The 22,456-nt window shown below is 45.9% G+C and overlaps 1 protein-coding gene across 1 annotated transcript; it reads left to right on the top strand.

Moving 5' to 3' along the window:
• The first annotated feature begins 3,060 nt into the window (after positions 1-3,060).
• On the top strand, positions 3,061-15,777 carry TRIB1 (tribbles pseudokinase 1). Its single transcript, XM_089677508.1, has 3 exons — positions 3,061-3,510; positions 7,833-8,125; positions 12,381-15,777. The coding sequence occupies exons 1-3, from the start codon at positions 3,208-3,210 to the stop codon at positions 12,847-12,849; spliced, it is 1,065 nt and encodes a 354-aa protein (XP_089533634.1). The 5' UTR covers positions 3,061-3,207; the 3' UTR covers positions 12,850-15,777.
• Positions 15,778-22,456: the final 6,679 nt, after the last annotated feature.

Here is a 22,456-nt window from a genome sequence, read left to right as displayed (position 1 = left end):
GAGATGGAGCGGTTGGTGAGGCTGCTTTATTCAGGATCGACTGAAGCGGGGATAGCCTGTTGTGAGGCAGGCCAGTAAGGAGGGAGTTGCAGTAGTCGAGTCGTGATATGATGAGGGAGTGGATGAGCTGCTTAGTGGTTTCTGGGGTTAGGAACGTGCAGATTTTGGTGATGTTGCGGAGGTGGAGTCTGCATGAGTTAGTTAGTGATTGGACTTGGGGCTGGTAGGATAGGTTGGAGTCCAGAATGACACCAAGTACTCTGGCCTGTGGGGCGGGCCTGATAGTGGCTTTGTTGGACATGATGGAGAAGTCAGTGGGGGGGGGGGGGGTGCGCGTGCTGGGGGGAAAACTAGGAGCTAGGTTTTGGAGAGGTTCAGTTTAAGGAAATGGAGTGACATCCAGTCTGATATGTCGTTCAGCAGGTGTGTGATTCGGACGGAGACCGAGGGGGTGAGGTGGGGGGTCAAGAGATAGATTTGTGTGTCGTCGGCATATAGGTGGTAGTTGAAGCCGTGAGAGTGTATGAGTTGGCCAAGGGAGGAGGTGTAGATGGAGAAGAGAAGGGGCCCGAGGACAGAGTCTTGAGGGACCCCAACAGAGAGGGGGAGTGAGGGGGAGGTGTTAGCATTATAGGTAACACTGAAAGAGCGTTGTGACAGGTAGGATGAGAGCCAGGAGAGAGCAGAATCTCTGAGGCTGAGGGAGTGTAGTTTTTTGAGGAGGAGGGGGTGGTTGATTGTGTCGAAGACAGCGGAGAGGTCAAGGAGTAGGAGCACTGAATGGTGGCCATTAGCTTTGGCGGTTAGCAGGTCGTTGGAGAGTTTGAGTAAGGCAGTTTCGGTGGAGTGTAGGGGACGGAAGCCGGACTGTAGGGGATCGAGGAGGTTGTTGTCGTTGAGGTGAGAGCTTAGGTGGGTGTAGACTAGGCGCTCAAGGAGTTTGGATGTAAATGGGAGCAGGGAGATGGGTCTGAGGTTGTTCGGGTCATTGGGGTCCAGGGATGGCTTTCTAAGTATAGGGGTGATGTGTGCATGCTTCAGAGGGGAGGGGAAAGTGCCGGAGGAGAGGGAGAGATTAAAGATGTGGGTGAGGGAGCGTAGGATGGAGGGGGAGGGAGGTCGTAGGAGTTGTGAGGGGATAGGGTCGAGGGGGCAGGTGGTGAGACGGGCTTCAGAGAGGATCTTGGAGACCTCCTCGATGGTAGTAAGGTCGAAGATGTGGAGTGTTGAGGGGGTTTCAGTGTGAGGAATGTAGGGTGGGGTGGAAGTGGAGGTCAGAGCAGTGGTGGGGTCGAGGGAGAGGAGTGATGAGGGGGTAGCTGTGTGAGAGGGGACGGGTTTGCAGGGAGTTTGAGTAGCGGCAATTTCCTTGCGAATTGTGTCAATCTTGTTTTTGAAGTGATTGGCAATCTCAAGGGCAATATAACATATAGAGTAAAGGAGTATGTAATGATACGATATATAGCGATCGGCATACGGATACATTGTGGGCGGTATATAGCGATCGGCATACGGATACATTGTGGGCGGTATATAGCGATCGGCATACGGATACATTGTTGGGCGGTATATAGCGATCGGCATACGGATACATTGTGGGCGGTATATAGCGATCGGCATACGGATGCATTGCGGAGTGGTATATAGCGATCGGTATGTGGATACATTGTGGGCGGTATATAGCGATCAGTATATGGATACATTGTGGGATGTATATAGCGATCGGCAGGGGCGGACTGACCATTTGAAAACTTGGGCACTGCATGAGGGCCCAGGGTCAGTAGGGGGCCCCATGACATGCCCCTGGTACCTTTTTCATAGGCTTTTTTGAGTTTGGGCAAGGACACAGGGGCCCCGTGATCCCCTATTGCCCGGGGGCCCCATGAGTTGTCAGTCCGCCCCTGGCGATCGGTATACGGATGCATTGCGGGCGGTATATAGCGATCGGTATACGGACGCGTTGCGGGCGGTGTATGGCGATCGGTATACGGACGCGTTGCGGGCGGTGTATGGCGATCGGTATACGGACGCGTTGCGGGCGGTGTATGGCGATCGGTATACGGACGCGTTGCGGGCGGTGTATGGCGATCGGTATACGGACGCGTTGCGGGGCGGTGTATAGCGATCGGTATACGGACGCGTTGCGAGCGGTTTATAGCGATCGGTATACGGACGCGTTGCGGGGCGGTGTATAGCGGTCGGTATACGGACGCGTTGCGGGCGATGTATAGCGGTCGGTATACGGACGCGTTGCGGGGCGGTGTATAGCGATCGGTATACGGACGCGTTGTGGGGCGGTGTATAGCGATCGGTATACGGACGCGTTGCGGGCGGTGTATAGCGATCGGTATACGGACGCGTTGCGGGCGGTGTATAGCGATCGGTATACGGGCGCGTTGCGGGGCGGTGTATAGCGATCGGTATACGGGCGCGTTGCGGGCGGTGTATAGCGATCGGTATACGGGCGCGTTGCGGGGCGGTGTATAGCGATCGGTATACGGGCGCGTTGCGGGGCGGTGTATAGCGATCGGTATACGGACGCGTTGCGGGCGGTGTATAGCGATCGGTATACGGATGCATTGTGGTCGGTATATATTATTATACAGGATTTATATGGCTCCAGGTTTGCTCAGTTCTGTACATTATTGTGCGGACAGAACATGAGACAATACAGTAACAAAACAATACACGAGGGGTCATATATCGATCGTTATAAGGATATCGGGCGGTATACAGCGATCGGTATACGGACACATTGTTGCAGAGTGCCCTCGTGTCCCGGCTCTCGCCTCCCTCTAGCGGACACTGGAGGTGATTGCAGGGACGGCGGCCCCGGTCGCACACCCTCGGGTCGGTGTTTCTATGTGTCATTCGGCCCCTCTGTACCGATCCCCGGGTGGTTGCAGAGAAGGATGACAGTTCGGGAAGGGAGGGGGAGGGGGGTGATGATGCAACGAGAGGAATGAGACTCCGGAGGGAGGGGGCGTGGCTGTGTGTTGCACAAGTGCGGGGGCGGGGCGATGGTGCGGTAGGAGGCGGAGGATTGGATGGTCGGTGTCTGATTGTGCCGGGTGTTGGGGCTCCGCTGACACAGATGCAGGCAGGACGCCGTACACGCCGCATCTCTGCTGAGTGATCGGGGCCCCGGGGACACGTGGATGCCGCTCCGGGCCCGCTGAGCCCCCCTCCTCCTTCTTCACACCAGACATGTTCGCCAACGTGCAGAGCCGGCCGGGGGCCCCCCGCATGGCCCCGTGTAGGGCCCATCACCCCAAGAGGCTGGAGAGCGACGAGCCCCCCGCCAAGTGTGCCCGGCTCAGCGACGTCCCCCCAGACGGCGGCCTCCTGCCTTCCCCGGGATCCCCGCACCCGCCGTCTCCGCACAGCGCCGACCCCCAGCACACCGGACCCTCCTGTATAGGGAGCTACCTGCTGCTGCCCGCCGGGGACCGGGACAACGTGGCGGCCAGAGCCCTCCACCTGCACACCGGACACCAGCTACAGTGCAAGGTGAGCCCCACCGGACCCGGCCCATCCTAGGACGCGGAAGGCTTCTATCCGGGGACCGGGGGGCACCTGGAGGCTCAAGGGAAGCCCCTTATCTGCAGGGCTACAGGGGCCCCAGGATTGCCAGGACCCCGGTCTGTCGGGTCTTCATGGGTGGGGGTTCATCAGGATTGCCAGGACCCCGGTCTGTCGGGTCTTCATGGGTGGGGGTTCATCAGGATTGCCAGGACCCCAGTCTGTCGGGTCTTCATAGACATGACCCCATACACCTACAGGGGCCCCAAGATTGGCATGACTCCAGTCTGTAGAGCCTTCATATTTAGGGGTTCACCAGGATCCCAATCTATATCTACAGGATCTTCATAGACATGGGGGCACCAGGATTGGCATGACCTCAGTCTGTAGTCTGCAAGGTCTTCACAGGGGACACTAGGATCAACCGGACCCCAGTCTGTAGGGTCTCCATAGATGAGAACACAAGGCTTGGCTGCAGGGTCTTCATAGGGGAACACCAGAATCTACTGGACCGTAGTCTGCAGGGTCTTCATATATATGACCACAGCCTTTACCTGCAGGGTTTATGGGAACGCCAGGATTGACATGACCCTAGTCTATATTTATTCTGCAGGTTCTTCATAGATATGGAGATACCAGGATTCTAATGATCCTCATCTATAGTCTGCATGGTCTTCATAGACATGACCCCAGACTGTTACCTATGTAGTCTATGGGAACATACAGGGTTGGCATGACCCTAGTCTATGATCTGCAGGGTCTTCGTAGATGTGGGAACACCAGGATTGGAATGACTATGGTCTGTAGGGTCTTCAAAGGCATCAACCTTGTCTGTGTTGTGGTTGTTCATAGCTAGGATCACAAAGTTTCACCTGCATCTTCTATGTGAATGCTAGGATTGTCATGACCCTCGCATATTTTGCTGGGTCTTCATAGACATGACCACAGCCGTTCACCTGCAGAGACTATGGGAACACCAGGTTTGGAGTGGCACTAGTCCATAGAATGCAGGGTCTTCATAGACATGACCCCCACACTGTTATCTGTAGTGTCTAGGAGAACCCCCCGTGTTTTGGCATTACTTTAGTCTGTAGTCTGCAGGATCTTCCATAGACATGATCCCAGTCTGTTACTTGCAGGGTCTATGGGAACACCAGGATTGGTATGACCCTAGTCTATAGGTCTTGGAAAGTCATGATCTCAGCCTGTGTGTAGGATCTATTGAAACATCAAAATTCCTAGTGTATAGCCTGAAAAACCTTGGGAAGACCCGATCCTAGCTGCAAAGTCTAAGGGAGCTCCATGATTGTAGAGACTGTCTGCTGGGTCTTGGAAAGGCATTACCTCAGCCTGTTGCTGCAGAGTCTAGGGGAGCCCCAGGATTGGCAAAATGCTAGTCTGTAGTCTGCAGGTTCTTCCATTCCATAGATATGAGCCCAGCTTGTTATCTGCAAGCTCAAGAAGAACCCCAGGATTGGGAAGAAAATAGTTTGCAGGGTTTTGATTGGGTATGACCCCAGCATATTATTTGCAGGGTCTTAGGGAGCCCTGGAGGGAGATCGCAGCCCCAGCCTTTTGTCTGCTGGGTCTTGTGTATTTCTAGTGTAGGCATGACCCCAGCCTTTTGTCTGCTGGTTCTTTGAAAACCTTCAGGATAGGGCAACCTTTTGTCTGCAGAGCCTCGGGGAGCCCCTGGGTAGAGATGACCCCCAGAATATTTGAGGGTTTGGCAGAATCCCAAGATAGTGAGGACCTTATCCTGCTATTTGTAGGATCTTTAGGGTCCTCAAGCCTTGAGTGATGCCATGTAGTTTGCAGGCTTTAAGGGAACCCCACGTCAAGGATGACCCCAGTGTGCCTTCTGCACTATATAAGGAAACCCCAGGGTTATCATCATGTTGTCTGTAGTCCTAGGGCTAGCTAGCGAATGTCCATCTTTTACCATGATTTATAGTCTGTTGATTCCAGGAGCTCTGGTCAGTAGTGTCTGTTGTCAGTGTTGTAGGGTGCTTGCTGTAGCCTTCAATAACTCAGCCTTTTGTCTGCAATGCCTGTTATGAGTGACCTCCGTATGCTGTCTCGGGGGATAGCTGCAGACAAGACCGATAACCCTAGCCCTGTGTGTACTGGTGGGCTCAAAGTCTGGGCTATCTCTATAGTGGAGACATTGTGCAAGGAAGATGTCAATCTATTGTCTGCATCTTCCAGAGGGACCCTAAAGTTTCCTTCCATAGTACCACAGCACATTGCTATTGTCCTGGGGACACCTAAGCAAGGCTTACCCTTCCTTTGTTTCTTTGGGAGACCAAGAACACCCAACCCCCCCTCCTTCTTTTTTTTTTTTTTTTTTTTTTGTCTGCAGTCTCGGAAGCAGAGGAGGGAGTGATGGAGACCCTGTTCTGTGTTTTGGAGCAGAAGGCACAAGGAGAAAGCAGCATTGTCTGCAGTGTTTGAGTTTTCACCGATGGGATCTGACAGACCCACTTATTGTGTCTTGAAAGCTCATTCTATTGTTACATTTAGTCTGATGCTTGATGGTCTCTAGGGCCCCTACTCTGCTTCCTGTCTTGCCCCAAGGGCTCCTCTGTATTATATTGCATGTGGTTTCTCAGGAGACCTAGTTGCATCCCGCATGATCCCCAGAGCTCCCTGTTTGAACACTTCCAACTAAGTGATTGCTTCCCTAAGGGCATCAGCTCCATTCCTCCAAGAAAGACAGCAGGCTATTTTTAAATTGGCACCAGTTACCCCCTTCCCGTCCTCTGCAGCGCACTGGTACGGCAGAGGGACTACAAGCCCTGTGAGGTCCTTCAAACACTTTGCCAATACCCAATTTTCAATGTGATTGCATTGTACTAGAGAGACTTGCATGACATTACAGCAGACGGAGCCGTTACCTTATCTGCCCCACAGCTTAGAGAAGACGTAGCCTATTAATGTGCCCACGGAAACCCCATGTACTGTTTGCTAAACTTGATAAATGGAGAATTCTATTGGCCAGGATAAGAAGGGTTTTGGGGCTTATTTGATTATCCGTCATCAGATAGGCAAAGTCAAATAACCTAGCGTGATCAGATGTTGTCTTTGGGGTCTTTTGAAATGACGCCTGGTTTTCAAAGGACTAAATCATGAATTACACTGCTTTGTAGACCAAGTGAAGAAAGTTAGACAATGCGGTTACCCTTGGCAGCCAATCAGAAATGATGTCTTGCTGATCTATGTGGCTGTTTTCAATATGTTTATTCCCTTAGCTGAACATATAGTTGGATTGAACCTGCTATTCTAGACAGCTATGAGATGTGAACATATTGCGATGCTGTGTCAGTAGGTCGGGTAATAATTGCGCTGACAGTTCATCGGTTTCTGTAATTTAATTTCCACCCTCCCTTTCCTTCTACATTGGAACTGACATGATCGCATTCTTTCACAAATGTCTCATTTTGCAGATTTTTAATTGGACTAGACAGGTTACGTCAATGCTGAGCTCTCCCATGTAACCTTAATACGGCTTTGTGTATTTTGCTGCTGCCCTCTGCTGCTTCTAGTGAGTGACGGGAGAATTTATTGATGGTCGTTCCAACAGGCATAAAAAGCCGCAGAAACGAGAGCTTACCACTTCTGAATAGGCGATGTAAAAATAGGCCACGGTTTTACTGGGGCTGGTGTAGTGTGCTTGTTTTGCTTTGCACATAATCTCTTAGCATATGGTTTGCATGTCCTAGTTTAGCCTATTACTGACCTATTTAGCCCGTGGATCTTCATCTGTGGTGGGACTACAAGGCCCCCTCAACATGCTGGAAGTTGTAGTACCGCAACAGCTGATGATCCACAAGATGTGCGCTCATTATATTTCTCTTTAGATTGACCAACAGCTGTCAAGTGCAATGGTTTATCTGAGCAATCCAAGTCAGATTGTTCCCTATGGCTATATCGTGGCTTCTCAACCAGGATTCCATGGAACACTAGGGTTCCTTCAGAGTTTGCTAGGGGTTCCTTGAGCAATTTATGCCTCTCGGATAAGTTCCCACTGACACCATTGATCTTCTTAGCTCTCTGTAAGCGTGTAATTCTTCCCAATGTCCACAGGTGTAAGGAGCATTCTTCCTGTTGAGCTTCACACTAATGTATCATGAGTTGTAGATATAATCCTTATTAGCAGGGGTTCCCTGAGACCAGAAAGTTGTTTTGTGTTGGGAAAGGCTGTGCTGCATCGTTGTTGGTCAACCTACGGATATTGTCAGAATGTAAAAGTATGTTGGTCCAAGGATTTGGCATTTGAATTACATCTTATATTTTTGCTTCCTTTGCAGGTTTTCCCCTTGAAGGACTACCAGCACAAGATCCAGCCTTACATCCACCTCCCCTGGCATCGAAACATTACCGGGATTGTGGAAGTCATCCAAGGAGAGAGCAAGGCTTACGTGTTTTTCGAAAAGGAGTACGGTGACATGCACTCTTATGTGCGCAGCTGCAAGAGGCTGAGCGAAGAGCAGGCCGCCAAACTCTTTAAGCAAATCATCAGTGCGGTCTCCCACTGTCATCAGTCTAATATTGTCCTGGGTGACCTGAAACTGAGGAAGTTCGTGTTTTCTGACAAAGAAAGGTGAGGAAGGAATCTGAGTTAAAGGCTAACAGACTTGATGCATGACGGATGCCATTTTTGCTTTTTGTTAGTTTTACTATAAACAAGACTAATAGAATGGAGAAGAGAATTCCAGATCATAAGGGCTGTTTGAGAAATCTTATAGCTATGTGTTGGATGAGTATATAGGTGAGGAGGACATTAATAGGTCAGGGGAGGAAGCGCTGAGAGCACTTTGGCTCAGACACAAAGAATGCCAGTGAGGCCACCAGTTAAGCATGGCTTGACCATTTCTGTTGCTTTTGTCTAAATTCATAGGCCTAGTCATATCGGCTTACAAAATGACCCCTCCTAATAAGGTGATACACGTGTCCTCAGAACATTTTGAGGTATAAACAGTCCTACCGTTGTGCAAGGCATTGTTACGAAAAATTTTTCCTAGCTTCGATATTAAGTAATCTGTTAATGTTCAACCAGCCGGACACTTACGACCTCAGAGCTGTCACATACAGCCACATCAGGGCCCAGATTCAACCCCAACTCCATCTTGCCTCCAAATATTGATATTTCCATTAGCCTTTGTTTGTTTTGTGTGTTTACAGTCGCAATGCTCTCAGCAGATAGGACTAGAGCGGACTGGCCCCCTGCCCAGTCCATGCGATACAAACAGAAGCAAAGCAGTGGTTGTTGATGGGAAAAGAATAGCATTGATACAGCGATAGGAAAGTTGTGTACGCGTGACATTGTATAAAGCTTGTAGTGTGTTGAACAGTGATGTTCGTAGTTGATCTCTGTCCCAGCTGATCTTGATATATCAGGGAACTCAAAGAATAAAGAGAAATTAGCCTGAACTTTAATGGGATGGTCCACCAGAAATTATTTTCATGTTGTAGATCAGGGTTCCTCCAAAGGTTTCTAGGGGTTCCTTGGGAAATGAACAATTTCTGCCTCTCAGATAAATTCCCACTGACACCAGTGATCTTTTTAGCTTTCTGTAAGGGGGTAATTCCTACAAATTTAAGGAGCATTCTTCCCACAGACCAACACACTAATGTATTAGGAGTTATACATAAGTAATAGTAATTTATAGAATGGGTTCCCTGAGACTGGAAAGTTATTTCAAGGGTTCCTCTGTGTTGAAAAGGTTAAGATTGGCTGTTGTAGATACTGGAAAGTTAGGCCAACTGATGGAGACCTGTTTTGTTTCTGGGTCTGTGCTCATTATAATGGGTTTCTATTCTCCATGATTGGTTTTATTTTTATTATAAAATGGAGAATGTGACAGGAGAACCTGGAACACCCAAACCTACCAGATGGATAGAAAACGTCAGGAACTATAGCTGGGAGATCTCTCCATTGAGGTGTGCAAAATGTATAGGAAGTCATGGGTTTCCTTTTTATATTTTAAAACTAAAATATTTAATGTAGACTGACCCTTAAATAAGTCAGTTGTTTGTTAGATCTGAGGATGCTGTATTGCCAAATTTGTATTGGTTTGTTATGGACAGACCAATGTTATCCATATTATATCTTCTTTCTAAAATGGCTAAGCATGGAGAATAGAGTATTGTACCATGCTGGCTATTGATTAATGCAGAAAGTTTGAAGTTTAAATGATTCCCTTTATTGGCTTACTTATTAAAGATCCAAGATTTCAGAATGCCTCAGATCCCTTTGTCAGGCTTTATACTAAAATGCATAAGATCTGAGGCATCCCGAAAACTTGCATCTTTAATAACCTAAGTGGGCCAATAAAAGGGTATCTCTAAAACGTCAACTTTGCTGCATTAAACAGCTGATAAAAGCAGCAAAAGTGCCACAAGGACCATTAACTTGTAACCACAACCACCTTTCTATAGCTTGGGATCAATGAAGACCAGAATTATTTTACAGGTTTCTGCACACCATTCACCACCCTTGCTAATGGGCCACGCAATATAAATGGCATGGTTATTTGAAGACCATTATTGCACAATCATTTTAATGGTTTAAAAAAGTTTTCCAAAGCAAGATACTTTAAAATGAGTAACTTTGGAAGGAGCGTAGTTTCCCAGCACAGCGGACATCCTGTCTGTTGATCCCGTAGAGGAATGTTAGCAGCTGTCACTTTGCCATCTCCACTTGTTTGCAGTGGCAGCTAACTGTGCAGCAGTAGGTTGTATAGGGAAGTTGTCCTTCTCTGTGTAGGTGTCAGGACTTTTACATATAGGCAATTGTGTATATTACTAGAAGGACTTTCACATAATACAACTTTGATCATTTATTTCCCTTTAGACCTAGCATTAGTATGGCCCATTAATCTGCCTATGGCGCAGGAATATATTTCTTGCAAGTCCGTCTCAAGCCCTCAGGAGATATAGGATGCCAATCGAGATGCTCCTCTGGGATGCAACCACAAAGCTGATTTGGGATGGCTTTGGTCTTTAGGGGCTCATGCACATTGGTAGTTTGGGTGGTATAGCCTATAAAAAGGGTGCGTTTTTGGGCGAAACAGGGGCTGCGTATATTCTCAATGAAAGGCTGAAATATGCTTTGGTTGTACACTGTTCTGAATGTTATTCCTTATACAAGATGGTATGCTTGCAGGGACGTATGCCTAGAATGTGGACTTCGGCATTCAGGGCATACCTCCCCGTATGCATATGGCCTTGTACACTGTACCACTTGGAACCGCCTACAACCGCTGCGTATTTCAGGCTGTCGTTGATTTTGGCAGGCGGCTGGCTACAGGGATTATGCTGCACCAATGGTCCATGGTGTCCAAATCACCGGTGTGCATGAGGGCTTTGGGCTGAGCATTAATCCATGCATAGCAGGACTCAAATCTCTTGTGTGTACTTCAATCACTCAGTCTGGACAGATGCCACTCAACATACGGAGAACAAAATTCATAGAGTAGCTCCTATTTCTTCAAACTGGCCCTCAGCCACTTAACGTATGTGGGCCGTTTTATATACATTATAATCAATGATGTATGGCAGTAGGTATAACATCCTTGGCCAAAAAAAACCCTGCTAGCTCTGAAATAAATTCTGATTTGCGCTGTTCCATCTGAGATATTTACAAGCGTCACGTCACTGGAATGTTAACTGGTGGAAGGGAGCGAGGAGCCAAGAGCGGTAGAGGAGGGGGGTGGGCGGTACAAGGCTGTGGTCGCGGCTGTGAGTTCAGAGCTTGGTTTTGGACTCCATGCCAATTGGATATTTAAATGCCACTTTTTATAGCCATACATAGCGCCATGTCCTGGTGGGCCCTTTTAAAACCGGCACATGCAGCAGGAGAAGACCAGATTAGGGAAAATGCTAAGAATTTAGAGGATGCTTCTTTAAATCTAAAATAGCTCGGAAGTGTTAATGCATCAATATTCCGAAACTCTATGGAGGCTCCAAAATTCTTTAGGAAAGATGGTATTTCAGTGTCTTCCCTACACGCCGGTATACATGCAATCATTTTTTTTATTTGCGTAATGGAAAGTATACATTTTTGGGAAATATTCAGTTTCAGGCAGCTGTGAGAGTATCCTTTCCGTGCGTCAGGAATTGGTCAGCAGGGGGTTAAGTGATATGTGGCAGGCGCAGGTGCAAAGTTTTTACTGTCACACCAGCCGGTTGCTGCCAGACGGTAGAGTGGCTTGAGTCACTTTTTCCGTCCTCTGTACCACAGCTACTTTGCATTACAAGAGTTCATGTTGAGGACAGAAAAGGGAACGCATTATACCCCTCGCGGCCTGAGCGTAAAAAAAAAAAAAAAAAAAAGTGTGCTGTGTAGCCCTTCAATCTCCTCCGGCTTTTAACATAAATTATATTGTTGGTTTTATATGCCAGGATAACTTACAATTTAGGTCTGCTGGTTGTTGAATTGAGGTGGTTATTTGAGGAAAGCACACACTACGGCTTTTTTTTTTATTCCCAGCGCTTTAGAGATTTGAAGGCATATAATTTGGTTTGTAAATGATAGCGATTTTATGTTTTTTGGCATTTGAGATTTTTGTTAATTTTATGCTGGTTTCCAAGAGGAAAAGAAGACACAAATGTGTTAGATGTCTATGCTGAAAATGTTAAATTTTAAGTTTCCCATTGGAAAACTCAAGAGCTTCTGCCAATGTAACAAAGTCAACTGGAAGGGTGTCAGTCAGTCTTTTTACTGCTGTGCCATTTATGTTCCCATGCTGTTAATTGCAGTTTAATGGTGGCTGATGTGTTTTTTTTTTTTTTTTTTTTTTTTTTTTGTTTAAAAGCTCAATATTAAACCTTTTTTATTTTTTTTCTGTTCTCAGGACTCAGCTGAGGTTGGAAAGCTTGGAAGATGCTCACATTATGAAAGGAGAGGACGATGCTTTGTCTGACAAACATGGATGCCCGGCTTACGTCAGCCCGGAGATCCTCAACACCACAGGGACTTATTCTGGGAGGTCGGCTGACGTCTGGAGCTTGGGCGTCATGCTTTTCACTCTCTTGGTTGGACGTTATCCTTTTCATGATTCGGACCCCAGCTCACTCTTCTCCAAAATCCGCCGTGGACAATTTTGCATCCCTGACCATGTCTCCCCAAAAGCTAGGTGCCTTATCCGAAGCCTACTGAGACGGGAGCCCTCCGAGAGACTCACGGCAGAGGAAATTTTATTACATCCCTGGTTCGAAGCTGCCTCTCACCCTGGCTTAGCCGATCAGGAACCTAGCAACACTGACCAGCTTGTACCTGATGTTCCACAGACTTGTGATGACATTGATTCCTTCTTCTGCTAGCTCCTCCTGACCTACAGACTATTGTCTTTATATTGACCAGATCTGGGACTTGCAGGAAGCCTGTGAGCCCTGGCAGCTGTGGTGTGGACAATCTCGTATGTTATAGAAACATACCATTCTGAGTTTGCCAACAATTATCCTATTGCAAAAGCTTATACCTTGGTCGCCAAGAATCATCTAGGATCATTCTTGGGTCCATCTAGGTCTGTTCTGTAAGGCAGCGCAAAGGACGGTTGGTTGCTCTGGGCTACTGCATTTTGCCCACTACAAGCTAATTACGATCTTACTAGAATAAACTGAAATTTTGGTTGCAAAGGGGCTCTTGGAATTTTGAACAGCATTTGCACTGCCTTATTGAATAACCCCAATATGTTTGGTGCAGAGGGAATATAATGTGTTAAATCATTGCTGTGTTTTTGAAGGATTTTACAACTCTCACAAAATGTTTTTTCTTTTCTACCCAGTTAATACTGGGTCTTTGGTTTAACTGCATGGACAGTTTGTGGTCGTTATGCCCTGCATCTATTGGGGAACGGCAGTGCTCAGTCAGTATTTAATAACACAATGGGCTCTGATCAGTGGAAGACAGTCAGCAACGGTCCCCTGTCCAGAAATAATTGGGCCCCCCTATTTGGTAGGAGCCCCAGGACCCTGAGAAGCCTCAATTTGCCTGCACACAATACACCGCTGATATGTTCTCCACGGGCTTCCATAGTGCAAAGATCTCATTCAGGCCTGAGCGATTTGCAGTGTTGAGCCTTTAAGCCTTTTCAGGAAACCTCAAAATTCCCATCATATTCAATGGTGCCCATTCCCACATGAGCATCGTGTTGCTTGCATAAGTACATGTGCTTCATTGGGGCAGAGATGTGTGGTTTTGGCCTCTATGGACTTTTGAGCTGAAAATGCACAATTTCTTGCGTCTCATTCTAGTAACTATCTTTCCATTGGCTAAAGCAAAATGAGCCTTAAAACGCATGAAGAATCCCACAAAGAAAAAAGGCTCAAAACTTGCCTGAAAATGCTTATGATCAAGTGTGAATGGGGTCAAACACTGCACCACTGGAAGCCCACCAGAAAGCATTCATGACTTTTTGTTTCCCCAATAAAATCAGGTGATTTTAATTACACCATTGGCTGGCTAAAGAACATTGGAAGAGGAGCTCATAGCAGCCAATCATATCCCAGCTGTCATTTTCCTAGAGACGCTTAGAAAATTAAAGCTAACTATTGATTGGTAGCTAGCAACAGCAGTAGTTTTCTTCATCGCTCTGTGTCATACCTGAACCCAGCGTGGCACACAAGCCTTGGTGTGATTAACTTGCTTGGGTTAACGGTTGGAAATGTGGCCGATTGGCCTATCTTGTTGATAATATAGCATTAAAGGGGTTAAGTGAGAAGAGTAGGCAGGTCCATTTAACCTCTACAGCACAAAAGAGTCAATGGCGTGTGCCAAACACTTGAAGAAAGAGTCGCACAATTTTCCTTGTGTTACCTTGACCATTTTAGATCGCCATAAATGGCCTCCAAAGGGAGAGTGTTGCATTGTGGGTTTTGTCCCTCCATTTCCTGCGCTGCTTTGGGACATTTTTTCCTTTGACACTGAAATATAGGTAGACTGTAATGTCCCACACCACAGTCTGGAAAGACCAATTACTCCCATCCAAGATGATTCCACCTTGGTCAGGTCTTCAAAGGGCTGGACCTCAGCAAGCCTTCACTCTAGTGAAAAGCACATATACCTCATGCTTTGTTGTGTATTTTATTTTTTTTGGCCCACAGAGCCTTGCATTTCATACATTTTCAGTAATAAGTTACTTTTTTTTTTTTTCTCTAAATCATTAGCACGGTCTACCTTTTTTTTTTTTACTTGAAACAAATAGACCGTCTTCTTTTTCTATTGATCTTTAAAAGATACTAAAGCCAAAACGGTTCATTTTGGATAAAGTAAGGAGTTAAAGCCCCTGTCTGTCCTATTGGGAAGATTTCCCTTCACTTCCTGTTCCATTGCCAAAAAAGGAAGTGAGAGGAAATCTCTCCAAAGTGAGAGGAAATCTCTCCAAAGTGAGAGGAAATCTCTCCAAAGTGAGAGGAAATCTCTCCAAAGTGAGAGGAAATCTCTCCAAAGTGAGGGAAGTCCCTCAACAGAACTAGTGTCCCCGCTGGAAGATTTCCCTTCTGCTTTTGTTCTGGTGGCAACTCAATTTTGGATTCACTCTTGGTGAAGATGGTCAGCAGGGACCCAGGCATCAATCAAAAGATGTCAGGTGTTCTAATCGCTCTCCACTCTATCCAAACCTAAACAAAGTTTTGCTTTTAGTTGTAATTTAATTATGCAGAATACTGACGTGCTGCTCACCCTAGCGACCAATCAGAAGTTTTTTGTTGTTTTTTTTTCCAGTGACAGGAGTAAAAGCTGATATCTGATTGGGTCATGGGTTAACAGCTGTTTAGGCTCTGCTGCATTATTTTCTAAACAAGTCCATTATAAGCTGGTGCTTCACATCCTTGCCGCCATGACACTGTGCAAATACACACGCATGCCAGGCTCTGTTGGCAGTGAAGCCTTTTTGTTTGTGTTTTTTTTTCCTATTTCATTCGTGAAAACTGAAGATAAAACAAAACAAATCCCAATGTTAATTAGCAATTGTAATGTGAATAACTGTTGGCAAAAGCACCTGTCAAAGAGAGAGGAAAATCGTGAGAAGACATAGAGGTGCCAGAGCCTCCATTGCACTAACTGACTCGCGGTTGTTAAACTTGTATCTGTGATACGCTGTACATAGACTGTAAATACCGACAGTAAGCGTTTGCTGAAAACAGATTCGGGGAAAAAAAAACACTATGTTGTGTAAATATGTGGAAGAAAAAAGTCAGTTCTGTTAAATTTGTACAGTATATTGTAATAAATATTTTCTTTTTTATATATATCATTGTGTTGGCTTTGTTGGATGAAGGTCCTGGTTTTGGGGGCTTGTCTGGGAAACCTGTTCTGAGAGAAGTAGGGGGGCTGGTGTTGGCTGATCTAATGGATAGAATACGTTCTGCAGTACTGATCCATATGCGCTGTGAACCCGCTTCATAAAACTAAAGGTACTGCTTCAGGCTTCTCCGTCCCGGTCTGGTGACTCACACTATGGTGTCCGTTTATGACACAGAGAATAGCTGCGATTCAGAGGATCGTAGCTATTCTCTGGTCATTGACAGTTTATGACACTCAGGAGATCAGCGGGGAACATGTTCAGCTCTTCACTGGAGATCTGTGTTCTCCCTCCAGATTCTCCAGCCCAGAGCTGGAGAATCGGGGGAACCGCAAACTAGGCAGCGATAATTTACCTCTGTTTAGTAAACTGATCTTTTACTGTAATCTCGTGAAACTAGTAAAATCAGTTGTTCTCCCAGCGTTTGGAGACCGTTCTCCCAGCGTTTGGAGAACTACTGCATAAAAGGCATTCACAGGAGACCTGTGTTCTCTGAGAATGCTGGAGAACTGAGCAGCGATCTGTTACTGCTGGTTCATAAAGAGTGCTGACTGGTTGGTGGTCACAGCTTCATGTACTAGGTAGGAGAAGAGACTGCCCTGAAACACTGCATACCAGCATAATCCAACAGCTGCCAGAGTAAACGCAGTCTCTGCCCAGGCCATGCCACTGATGCGTTTCACTCCACCCTTGGGGCTTCGTCATGGAGGTGGGCATTACTAAGTGCTATATATTCTCCCAGCCACATGGTATCCACACCTCCATGGCTAAGCTCTGTGGGTGGGGTGAAACGTGTCACATGTGGCTTGGACAGAGCTGGACTGAGGCTGCTTTTACTCTTTCGACTTTTTGGTTATGCTGGTGTGCGGCATTTGGGACATTCCCTTCTCACCGATCCATAGGCAGACCAAAAGTTTGGTCTCCAATATCTGCATGCTTGTTCTAGGTTAAAGAAGGTATTGTTGCCAATGGATTTATATGAAAGCCAGGCAATGGGCAGTTTAAGAAGGTCAGGCTTGATTAGTGCAGGTTTACTTTAGGTGGCCCTGGTGTCCAGCCTGTGGCCCCAGAGACACATGATGCCCTTTTTGTGTTTTGAAGTGTAGCCCAATTTCCCCAAGGCAGTTCATTGTAAAGGAGCCTCTTTTTTTTAATAAGTTTTTAATAGAATATTTCATAAGTACAATATGTGACAAGTATATTGTTATGACTATACCACACCAATTACACACAAATCATACTAGACACAACATTTCTAACACAAAGCAAAAAAAAAAGGGTGAAGCCAGAAGAATCCCTGGCAAAGGATGTTAAAAAACACATCTTTTATACACGTTGCCAATGGGACACCATATGCAAGAACAACCCACTTACTCAAAACTATAGCCTTTTGCCTCCAAATGGTTAGGGCATGCATATCAAAATAGGCAACAAATTCCAAGTATAGAAAATTGTGCAGATCAAGGTATACAGTACTCTTCCATTCAAAAAGCTATTCTATTCAAAAACTTTGAATGTGCCAAAGAGCCCTTTTGGGAATATTGAAACCGCAAGATGAGTTTCTTCAATTCGGTAGGTGTGAAGCAAATGTCCATGTATCTAAACTTTTTTTTTTTTTTTTTTTTTTGAAGGGTCTCAATGGGTTTTTTTGGCTTGAAGGGCTGTGTAACAGCAGCATTCTCTTGCAATTTCATGTAATATGTCTCTATTCTGTGATTCCTGCGTCATGATTTTTGCCGCCCAACTATGCTAGTACAACAGTCTCTGACCATTTCCTCAAGTACTCTCCACTCGCCAGCCTGTTTTTTTAGGTACACCTTGCTAGTGCCAAGAAAATATCCCCCACACCATTACACCACCACCAGCCTAAACCATTGATACAAGGCCAGATGGATCCATGCTTTCATGTTGCTTATGTCACATAAAGACCCTACCATCTGAATGTCGCAGCAACCAGTCTGCCCATTCTCTCACATCAACAAAGCATTTCCATTTACACAACTGCCGCTCACTGGATATTTTCTGTTTTTCAGACCATTCTTTGTAAACTCTAGAGATGGTTGTGTGAAAATCCCAGTAAATCAGCAGTTTTTGAAATACTCAGACCAGCCAGTCTGGCACCAACAACCATGCCACATTCAAAATCACTTAAATCCCCTTTCTTCCCTATTCTGATGCTTGATTTGAACTTCAGCAAGTTGTCTTCACCACGTCTAGATGCCTAAATGCATGGAGTTGCTACCATGTGATTAGTTGATTTAGCAATTTGTGTTACCAAGCAATTAAAAAGGTCTACCTAATAAAGTGGTCGGTGAGTGTTAGTCTTCAAACACCAAATTGCAGCAGATTATGTTTATTGTATTTAGTGCTACAGAAAACTGTCAAAGATTGAAGTGTGGTCCAAGGGCCCCATCAGTCAGTAGTAGGGGCATTGAATTGTAAAGGGTCCTAGCAGTTTTCTCTAGCGGTTTCATGTAATGGGCCGAATTGGATGGATGGTGTCTTTTAACCTTACCGGCTACAGTATGTAACACATCCCCAATCTCTGATGGCCTCCTACAGGATGACTTCAGTCTCCAACCACTTCTGTAGAGCAATCTCTGACCATTTCCTCTAGTAAGTCTTCCATCTATGACAGTCTTCTGTAGCATTACATACACGGCTCAAAAAAATTAAAGGAACACTTTGAAAACACATCAGATCTCAATGGGGAAAATATTATGCTGGCTCTCTATACTGATATGGACGGGGTAATGTGTTAGGAATGTAAGGATGCCTCATCATTTGATGGAAATGAAAGTTCTCAACCTACAGAGGACTGAATTCAAAGATACCCAAAAATCAAAGTGAAAAAAATTTAATTGCAGAAGCTAAAAATGGTCAGTAGTTTATATGGCCCCCATGTGCTTGTATGGATGCCTGACAATGTCGGGGCAGCTCCTAATGTGATGACAGATGGTGTCCTGGGGTATTTCCCTCCCAGATCTGGACCAGGGCATCACTGAGCTTCTGGACAGTCTGAGGTGCAACATGGCGGTGTCAGATGGACCGAAAAAAATGATATCCCAGAGGTGTTCTATTGGATTTAGGTCCGGCGAGCGTGGGGGCCATTCAATGGCATCAGTTCCTTCATCCTCCAGGAACTGCCTGCATACTCTCACCACATGAGGCTGGGCATTGTCATGCACCAGGAGGAACCCAGGACTCCTAATACCTAATGGCAGTCAGGGTGCCATTGTCTAGCCTGTAGAAATCTGTGCATCCCTCCATGGATATGCCTCCCCAGACCATCACTGACCCACCACCAAAACAGTCATGCTGAACGATGTTACAGGCAGCATAACGTTCTCCATGGCTTCTCCAGACCCTTTCACGTCTGTCACATGTGCTCAGGGTGAACCTGCTCTCATCTGTGAAAAGCACAGGGCGCCAGTGGTGGACCTACCAATTCTAGTGTTCAATGACAAATACCAATCAAGCTCTATGGTACCGGGCAGTGAGCACAGGGCCCATTAGAGGACATGGGGCCCTCAGGCCCCCCTCATGAAGTCTGTTTCTGATTGTTCAGAGACATTCACACCAGTGGCCTGCTGGAGGTCATTTTGTAGGGCTCTGGCAGTGCTCATCCTGTTCCTCCTTGCACAAAGGAGTAGATACCAGTCCTGCTGATGGGTTAAGGACCTTCTACAGCTCTGTCCAGCTCTCCTAGAGTAACTGCCTGTCTCCTGGAATCTCTTCCATGCTCTTGAGACTGTGCTGGGAGACACAGCAAACCTGTCAATGGCACGTATTGACGTGCAATCCTGGAGGAGTTGGACTGCCTGTGCATCCTCTGTAGGGTCCAGGTATGGCCTCATGCTACCAGTAGTGACACTGACCCTAGCCTAATGCAAAACTAGTGAAAAACAGTCAGAAAAGATTAGTAGGGAAGAAATGTCAGTGGCCTCTACTTGTAAAACCATTCCTGTTTGGGGGTTGTCTCATTGTTGCCCATGTAGTGCACCTGTTGTTAATTTCACTTACACCAAAGCAGCTGAAACTGATTAACAACCCCCTCTGCTACTTACCTGACCAGATCAATATCCCAGGAGTTTAACTGACTTGATGCTATACTCTGATTAAAATGTGTTCCTTTATTTTTTTTGAGCAGTGTATAATGAACATTATATGTGGCCCTTTAGAGACATCAGGGGCTGCGTCTGAGGTCCACTATGCCTTGTAGCTTGACAGGCAATGTAGTAGAGCCTCTGGTGCCTTCCGTCCTGCCTGCTGTGTGAAGGCAAATCTTTGAAGTGAATGGCTTGGCATGGCTTTAATGTTGCATGCAATGTGTGGAATGGAACATGCTGTGCCCAGTGAACGGTGTAAGGCACGCCATGCTCTAGAAGAATTTTGTTCGAACATTTTCATTTTAAGAACGTTCGTTCAGTTTTGTAATTATTAATGGGGTTGAATTAAAGTTTGTATTCAACTGCAGTAATATGAAAACCTAAAAGAACAGGATGGAATTTTTTTTTTTCAAAGGAATGAATTTCTAACATTGAATATGGTTTTTGATCAGTAAATTTTATTTGCTCCAAAACTGAATGTTAAAAGCCATTGAGATTTTGAAGTACTTTTTAAGCAACCTTTCTCAAGTCATCGAATGTACTAGGAATTTTCAGTGAATGCTTGTCTGAATGTTTGTTGGAAAATCTACTAGTGTATGGCCAGCTCAAGAGGGAAAATGTCTGCTAAGCACCTTTTTTGGCATCTATGTGAACCTATGATCAAGGTCTTTGTTGTTTTCAGGGCTGGATTTACCATTAGAAATTTAAAAATTGCTGCTTACCTTTTATTTTGCTGCAAAAGCTTTTAGTGTTTTCCTCCCATGTAATGTTAAAGATGGAGCTGAGATCAGCATAATTAACTAATTCTATATTGTTCTAGCAGATCTCATTATCACTTGTAAACAAGGTGTATACACCCTCTGTCCTAACAACAGGTTAAAGATCTCAGGGCTTGGGTGGTACATTGTATGTTAAAAAGGAACTTCAGTTTGTTTTTTAAATGTTAGTATTATTATACTATTATTATTATACAGTATTTATAAAGCGCCAATAGTTCGCACAGCACTGTACATTACAAGGGGGGACAGAATATGTGACAGAACAATACCAATACAATGCAAAACATGAGGGGATTGAGGGCCCTGCTCTTTGGAGTTTACAATCTAGGAACTATGAATACTGTAGCTGCTGACTTTTAAAAAATCAGGTACCTATCAGTGCCTGGGGTCCAGCGCTGTCTTCCCATGACTGGTTCTTCATCCTGCTGCAGGTCCCTGGTGCCACCATCTTGGATACGGAAGCTGGCTATGGCTACCTGGGGAATCACGGCTGGCTCTACACTGTGCATGCACAAGCCCGTGAGGACGATCATGCAGCCTCCTGGGACATGTGACGTGTCCCAGGAGGCGGAAGGGACAAGGGATGTCATCCTTGTGAAGATTGTGGAATTGGGAGCAGGTAGTGATAAAAAAAATCAATTCCCCCCCCCCCAAAAAAAAATAAAACATAACTCAGTTACAGGCTGGGGGAGGGAGCAAACCAGCAAGACTTCACTTTTTGAAATCTCAGGTCGGGATGGACAGGAGTACAAATCCTTTGGCAGGCAAAACAGATCCCTTAAATGTATACAATCTGTGTATTTATCTGTTTGACTGGAGCTCCCCTTTAATGTGCACCTGTGCCCTCAGCAACATTAATCCGCATTTGTAAGCAGATGGGAAAAATAATTCTCCATCCCATAAAAAATGTCTTCTTTAGTAATATGGAGGCAACAGGTGCAGTTCAATATATGAGGGAGAAGACGGTCATAAATACTTTTACAAATAAACACAGCTGTTCATAAAGGACATTATGGTACGCCATGGCTTGTAGGATCTCACCCCTTTCCAGGTTTAGACCCTCCATTGGTATGGCCTCCACCTCTCAATGCAGATGCCTATTATAGAAGACATACCTAGGTGTCCTGGCTCTGTCATTATTTTGTTGTGGACCTTTAGGACAGCAATGTGACCCGTGATGTCCAAGTTTATTTATTAAATCTATAAAAGGCAGGACAAACTGACGCTGGGCACTGCTTGTCCTTACATCCTAATTTGGTTGCAAGGTGCATGGGGTAGAGGAGCAGGTGTCAGTTACATGTCCCAAGTGCTGAGGAATCCAAGCTGAGTAATGAACTAAGAGTGGCCACCGGTCACCCTCCTGGCTTCAGTCATAGCTGGGCGATGATGCCGTCCTGTCATCCCAGAGGAATTACTGTAAATAGAAGAAGCCTGACCTTACTACTGTAATCTCTGCACACTACCCAGGGGATGGACGAAGTACTCACAAACCTGGCCTGTTCAATAACAACGGAAATACTCCCTGCAAAAGGCAGAGACCCATAGCAACTCTTTCGTACTTGAAGCAGAACTAAAGTTCGCATCATGGCGGGTAGGATGTCAATGTAATGTGCAAGTAGGCACAGTGGCTTTGTGGTTAGCACTTCTGCCTTGCAACACTGGGGTTCTTGGTTCAAATCTCATCCAGGATACTGCCTGCATGGATTTTGCATACCCTCTCTGTGCTTGTGTGACACCT

This window comes from Staurois parvus, unplaced genomic scaffold (assembly GCF_062004578.1).
Source record: "Staurois parvus isolate SC_StPar_1 unplaced genomic scaffold, SC_StPar_1.0 ptg000187l, whole genome shotgun sequence".
Taxonomy (NCBI): Eukaryota; Metazoa; Chordata; class Amphibia; order Anura; family Ranidae; genus Staurois; species Staurois parvus.
Note: the sequence above shows the minus strand (reverse complement) of the source record. Positions and strands in the feature narration are given on the sequence as shown.